The 6,348-nt window shown below is 56.1% G+C and overlaps 1 protein-coding gene across 2 annotated transcripts in view; it reads right to left on the bottom strand.

The window, feature by feature from the left end:
• Positions 1-221: 221 nt before the first annotated feature.
• The window catches only part of PPP6R2 (protein phosphatase 6 regulatory subunit 2), a 31,561-nt gene continuing 25,434 nt past the window's right edge, over positions 222-6,348 (bottom strand). For both annotated transcript variants that reach the window (XM_081928783.1, XM_081928784.1), the window contains 2 exons: positions 2,254-2,430; positions 222-1,727 (listed from right to left, as the gene is read on the bottom strand). In XM_081928783.1, coding sequence (XP_081784909.1) covers positions 1,676-1,727; positions 2,254-2,430 — 229 coding nt within the window. In that variant the 3' untranslated portion in view covers positions 222-1,675. The remainder of the gene's footprint in view (positions 1,728-2,253; positions 2,431-6,348) is intronic.

Raw genomic sequence — 6,348 nt, 5'->3', positions numbered from 1 at the left:
CAGGGGCGCATGCCTGGCTCAGGAGACCCCTTCCCAAAGTCTCCCTCGCAGGGAAAACTTTGTTCAGCTTGACTTTTCAGCCCCAAACCTGGCACACGAGAGCAGCAGCACTCTAGGGCAGGATGGTCCAAGGCATGTGGCCCTTTGGTAGCCCTCATGCGCCTTCCCAAAGCCAGGTGAGTGAGGTGATACAATACCTCTTCCTCAATCCTTTTTGAGAGGAGACCAGGACACCTCGCAGGATTTCCCATGTAGCCACAGCCTGGTTTTTAGAGAAAGGGAATCCAACTGCATTTGATTGGCCCCCGACCCCCAGATGGAAAGGCTGAGCTACATGGGGAGGGGGGGCGCCCCCTCCCCAACTCTTTCCCCCCAGGAGATGATGGCCCAGGTGCCCTGACGTCACAGAAGCCCCAAGTAGAGCAGCTAAGAAGGAGGAAGCCGCCCTTCGCCTCAGCAGAAATATTTAACCATGTGCAGAATAAGGGAGCCTCACAGTCTAACGTTTTACGGAGAGTATTTCAAAAAGCAAATTGTTGGTAGTTTCTTGTTTTTTTGTTGAGGGGAAAGACCCACCAGAACGACGGCAGAGCCAGACCTTTAAATGAGCCTAGAAGCTGCTATTGTCAGTCCCAGGGTCTCCCCAGTGCCTGATTTTCCAGCTCAGCTGTTGTTGGCAACCAGCAAGCGGCCACTGAAGATATATGGAGTGGCTGCTCCCCCCAGCTGCCCCCTGGCTGAAGGCGGTTCCTAAGTCCCCTCCCAGGGCACAGCCAGGGCACAGGGCAGGCACCAGCTTGGAGGAAGGAGGAGGAGGAAGGACCCCCCCCGGGCAAGAGCAGCCATTGGGCCAAGCCTCTCCCTCCCCTCAGCAGCAGCAACAGGAGCCCAGCCAGAGGGGAGCTGCCACCCCCAACCTCCCAGGCTGGCAAGATTCAAAGTGCAAAGTGTTGCAATTCCTGCATCCATTAAGAACATTACAAAACAAAACCAAGTCAGAGCGGAGCCCATCCGGGGAAACCGACCCGCTTCCAGGAGCCTGTCTGACTCTCCGGAGATGCCCGGCCCCAGTTCCTTCTGTGGGGAGGCTGCTCCCTCCCCCGGAGCCCAGCGCCAGCGGCCCCAATCCCAGGGGCTGGTGTGGCACCTCCGGAAGGAGAGCGGACAAGGCCGAGAAGAGGTTCCTAGGGCCTCCTTCCCTGAAACAGTAAGAAAAACAGTGTGGCAAGACGACGCTGCCATCCGGCCGCTGCTCCAGACCCTCCTGCCTCCTCTCGCCAGCCAGCGCTTCTGGTAAGGCATTATTGCTCTACAAAAGGCTGTCCCAGGCCGCCCAGCGCCAGCCCTGCCAGGCCCAGGGCAGAGTCCGCGGAGCAGCGTTTGCTGGATCCTGGAAGCAAGAAGACAAGGGGGGCAGGACGCCCTCCCCAGAGAGTGCGCCAGGGGGGCTGCGGGGCAGGAGGAGGCGGCAGGACGCCCGGGCGGCCCCTGGCCAGTGCTACATGTCATCCGCCCAGGGAGGGCCTCCTCTCGGAACAGGGTGGCCACCCCGACGCGGCACCTCGGCTCTCCAGCGCCAGTCCTCTCGACAACGCAGCATTTGTGATTCAAAATTGAGTTAGCTTGTCCGAAGGAGGGCCAGCTGCATCCCCACCGTCTGGGCCCAGGCAGTCTGTCAGGCCGGACCGTTCAAGGTGGGCTCTCCTCCCGGCAGCGGCTCCTCTTTCCTGCAGAGAGGGCGGGAGGGGGAGGCGTGAGGGGCAGGCAGGCGCCCAGAGAGGCCAAGCCAGAGGTCCAGGAGAAGCTTTGCCAAAGGAGGCCCACGGCACGCACTCTGCCCCGGAGGGCCTGGCTGCACTGGGCACCTGCCAGGGAGGTGGGGCCCAGGGCCAGGAGGGGGGCAGCCTGCCTCAGCAGGGACTCAAACCAGGCCCCCTTCATCTGCCCAGCCAGAGCACCTTGTGGGGGAGCCTTGTGGGGGGAGCAAGCAGCTTCTCCCCACAGAATCCTAAGATTGCAGAGTTGGAAGGGACCCCTGAGGGTCATCCATTCCACCCCCTGCAATGCCTGGCCGGCAGCCTCACCGCCTCTGCTGAGAAAGCTCCCATGAAGCTGGAATACCTGAACGGTTGATTAATCTGGTAGAGAAGGTAGAATTGACACAACACCTCAGGCTGTCAGGCTCTCCACAGCACCCCCCACCCCGGCCAGGGAAGACCCAGAGATGGCACAGCGGCCAAGACCCTCCCTCACCTGTCTCTCTTGGCCTCTGGGGTGGCGCCAGCAGCAGCAGGGGCAGGAGAACCCGGCAGGAGACCCTCAGGCGGCAGGCTGGCGGTGGCAGTGCTGCCACTGCTGCTGCTCAAGGGCTGGGGGGGTCCAGTCTCCACGGTGCTGGGCGGCTTGTCCGCGACCTGGGAGCCCCCCATGCTGTAGGGAGAGAATGGAAGCTCACATTAAACAGCCCCCAGGGGGGTCTCTCCTGGGAGGAAGCAGACCCTGACGCTGCACCAGCCGCAAAGGGCCAAACACCCAGCAACACCACTCCCCGAGGGGGGGGGGAAGAGGCCCAACCGCCTGCCAGAACGGAAGCCCTGAAAGGGGCCCCCCAAATCCCGGTCCCAGGCAGGGTTGGAGTTCCAGACTCATCAGGGCTCCATCAGGTAGAACTGCATACACACACACACACACACACACCCCTGCTCCCCACAGAAGGCATGTCCAGACCCCACACGCAAGCCTGCCCTGGGCTGAAAGGGGGATTTTGAGGGGGCTCAGGGTCTCCACGCAGGAGGGAGAGCCGGTGCCTGCCCTCCCACCGAAGCCAGAGATGCTCAACACCAGCTGAGGCTCCTCCTGAGGCATTGGGGATTGGAAGGAGCGCACTAAGGCAGGATCCCACCCTCTCCTCTGCTCTGGCCCATCCTGATCCCCCTGCCCCCTTCCTGGGATTTGAAATCCCCCAACCCTCTGAGTCTGGGTGGCTCTTCCCCCTTTCTGAGCCCCTGGCCAAAACCCTGATGCAAAGCAGCACTTGGGACAGCTGCTGCCACCTCAGGGCTGCCCTATCCTGCGCTCGTGAGGAGCTTTGCCCCACCAGCCCCCCAACATGCTCAGCAGCTCTGCCCCCCACTTGCGGACCCCAAGCCAGAAACAGTAGGGCAGGACCCCCGGCCGCCAGCACAGTGACCCAGCAGCACCATTCTGACAGGATTGCTTCTGACAGGAGACCTGTGTCATCCCCCCCCCCCCAAAGTGCCTGGGCCAGGTCAAAACACAGCAGGTCATACGGGGGGGGGGTGGCTCTCCGCCTGCCAAGCCGTGCCCTATGCAGCTTTCTGCCTGCCTTGCACCAAGTGAGCCCCTGGCAAGGGGGGCAGCAGATGGGCAGCAGGTTTGCCCAATAATAAATGCTGGAAATGTAATGCGGCTGAAGGTACTTTCTATCACCTTTGGTGGACTTGCCTGAGGATTAAAGCCTTCTGGGAAATGATTTATAATGAAATTAAGAAGGTACTTAAATGTACTTTTCATAAGAAACCAGAGGCATTTCTTCTGGGCATTGTCGGCCAATTGGTGTCAAGGAAGGATAGGACATTTTTTATGTACGCCACCACAGCAGCAAGGATCCTTTTAGCAAAGTATTGGAAGACACAAGAACTACCCACACTGGAAGAATGGCAGACAAAGGTGATTGATTACATGGGACTGGCGGAGATGACTGGCAGAATCCGTGACCAAGAAAAAGAGACGGTGGAAGAAGACTGGAAGAAATTTAAAGTATATCTTAAGAACTGTTGTAAAATTAATGAGTGCTAAAATGTCAAGGGAAAGGAAAATATAGAATTACAGCTGTAATTGATTAAGTATGAGAAGAAGCTAAAAAAAGAAGAAGAAAATAAGTAATTAGTTAATTGGTGTGAGGGGTTGTTGAAGAAATTTTAAAACAGGGATGCAGAAAAGGGGAGGTAAGGGGAAGTCTGGGAAGTAAGGTTTACGAAAAAGAGGTTTTGAAAGTATACATGTTTATATGTTTTGTTTGTTCATGTGTGTGTGTTGTTATGTTCTTTAATTTATGTTGGAAAATCAATAAACAGTATTAAGAAAAACAAACAAACTAGCTAGCTCCTAATACTGTAGTAATCCATGCTGGTACCTTAATCCTGACCAATCTGTATTCTCTGGGAGGTGGGGCATGCTTCCTATTGGACTGCCTAGCTATGATCATAATTTAAAATGGAACCGAAATTCAGACAACCTGCTAATGAATTTTGTGTGCTAATAACTTGCATCGAATCAGAGTTGTTTTCCTATTAAAAGCTATTGCTTGTATCAGGTGAAAAAAAAGAAGAAGCAGGAGGTGAGAAGGCAGAAGGCAGGCAGCCTCCTCTTCCTCCTGCTCCTGGGGGGCAGCACCCACCTCCCTGGGACGCCCCACCTGAGGGGGAGATGGGAGAGGCAGCAGGTGGCCTTGCAAGGAGAGGCAGACGGCTCAGATTAATGGTGAGAGAGCGCTATGTTTGTATTTTGTTTGTATCTCACTTTGCTCTAGTTTTCAGAACACCGTCTTGATTGTTGCAGCATTTCTGCCGGGTGGCATTCAACTCAGCTTGGCTCAGAGAAGGCCCACGGAAATCAAGGAACAGAGCCAAGGCCGTTGCACTGATTTCAACAGGTCTTACCTGAATACAGTGCTGGAAACTCAGATATGTAAGCCGGGCGCCAAATGGCTCCTTACACCGGGGTTAGTCGCCAAAATGGGGTGCCTAGTTGTCGTGTTTGTACCAGATGGTTCAAAAGTTGTATTTTTCAATATAGCTTTTTGGTTCCTGAAATTCATTCTGATTGTGCAGATAAAATATAACTGACAGAATTCTGCTGGATGGGGCCTTAGTGTGTGAAAACAGTCCAGATCCAGGGATCCCCAGATGGTGGAGACGACAGGCATCTTCATTTGGTCGCAAGTGGCTGATAGCCAGGAGTAAATTGTGCCTGGGGCCTGGCTAATTTTGAACACTGCCTGAATGCCACCCATTGTTTTTAGGTAAACCCGCCTCTCTCTCCATATATATATATCTATCAGTATAAAAATGTACGTGGTAAAGACTTCTTTAAAGAAAGTGATGCTTTGAGGAGTATATGCCATTCAGCCCTGAGGAGAATGGGGCCACCTCCTCCCAGGCCCCGCCTGCTGCCAGTGCTGTGCCAGGGGGCCAGGTTTTGCTTTCCCTTCCCTCCTGCTGCATCACCCCCTTGGCTGGAAACCAGAGCCTATTTCTTCCACCAAAGAATACACACCAAAGTGTGTATCTGAAGAAGTGTGCATGCACACGAAAGCTCATACCAAGAACTAACTTAGTTGGTCTTTAAGGTGCTACTGGAAGGAATTTTTTTTTCTTCCACCAAAGGAAACTCCCTCCTGCAGCAAGAGGCTTCCCTCCCCCTGCTCACCTCTGGGAGGGAGAGCCCAGAGGAGCAGCAATGGCCTCCCACCCCGCAGGCCCACGGGCAAGAGGAACACTCCCAAGTGGCTCTGAGTGGTGCCCGTGTGACGCTCTAGCTGCCTCAGGCTTGGCCCAGCTGAAGGACAACAGGAGCAGCTGCTTCATCTGATGCCTCTCCTTCCTCTGGGAAGACGGAACAAAACGGCCTTCCTGCTGCTGCTGCTGCTGCTGCTGCCGGGAGGCCACAGCTCACCAGAGAGCGGCCAACAGGCCATTCCCTTGGCAGGTGCCCTGGCAGCTCTCAGGGCCAAGGTCGGGCAGGAGGCGGCGACGAGAAAAGGTTTGCTCCCACCCTGGCCTGAGGGGTCTTCCTGATGCTGCTTGCTAAACTGATAGGTAAAGGATCCCCGCTCCGCAAAAGGAGCAGGAAAAACTGATCTGTCTGGGGAAGAGGCGGAGAGGAGCTGCCTCCGCAACACCTCAGCCATACTAGATGCCAAACACACACGCCCTCAGGCTCCAGCAGAGACAGGGGGGCAGTCCCTGGGCATACACCCCGAAAGCCACACAGAGAACACAGCCTGGATGCAAACAGCAGCCATGCCAAGCCACACAGCTTCCCAGGAAGAGCTGCTTTTCCAAACCCCAATGGAGAAGCTTCTGCACTTTCACGTCTGGCTCTGGAGCCGCTCCTGGATGGCAGGAGAAACTGAGCCCAGCCGCTCAAGCGGACTGCAGTGGGGCTGGGAGTGCCCAATCTTGTGGAGGGAGGCCTCCCAGCTGGGTTAGTGGGCAAAGGATCTGCGGAAGGTGCTCTGGCAAGCAGGCTCAGTTAGTGGCAGGGCTGGGGCAGGAAGACAGGCGGCGGGGGGGGGGCACCTGGCATCATGCTAGGGGGGCATGC

The sequence above is a fragment of the Podarcis melisellensis genome (assembly GCF_964234715.1).
Source record: "Podarcis melisellensis genome assembly, chromosome: 10".
In the NCBI taxonomy this organism is placed as follows: domain Eukaryota; kingdom Metazoa; phylum Chordata; class Lepidosauria; order Squamata; family Lacertidae; genus Podarcis; species Podarcis melisellensis.
This window is presented reverse-complemented; position numbering and strand designations above follow the sequence as displayed.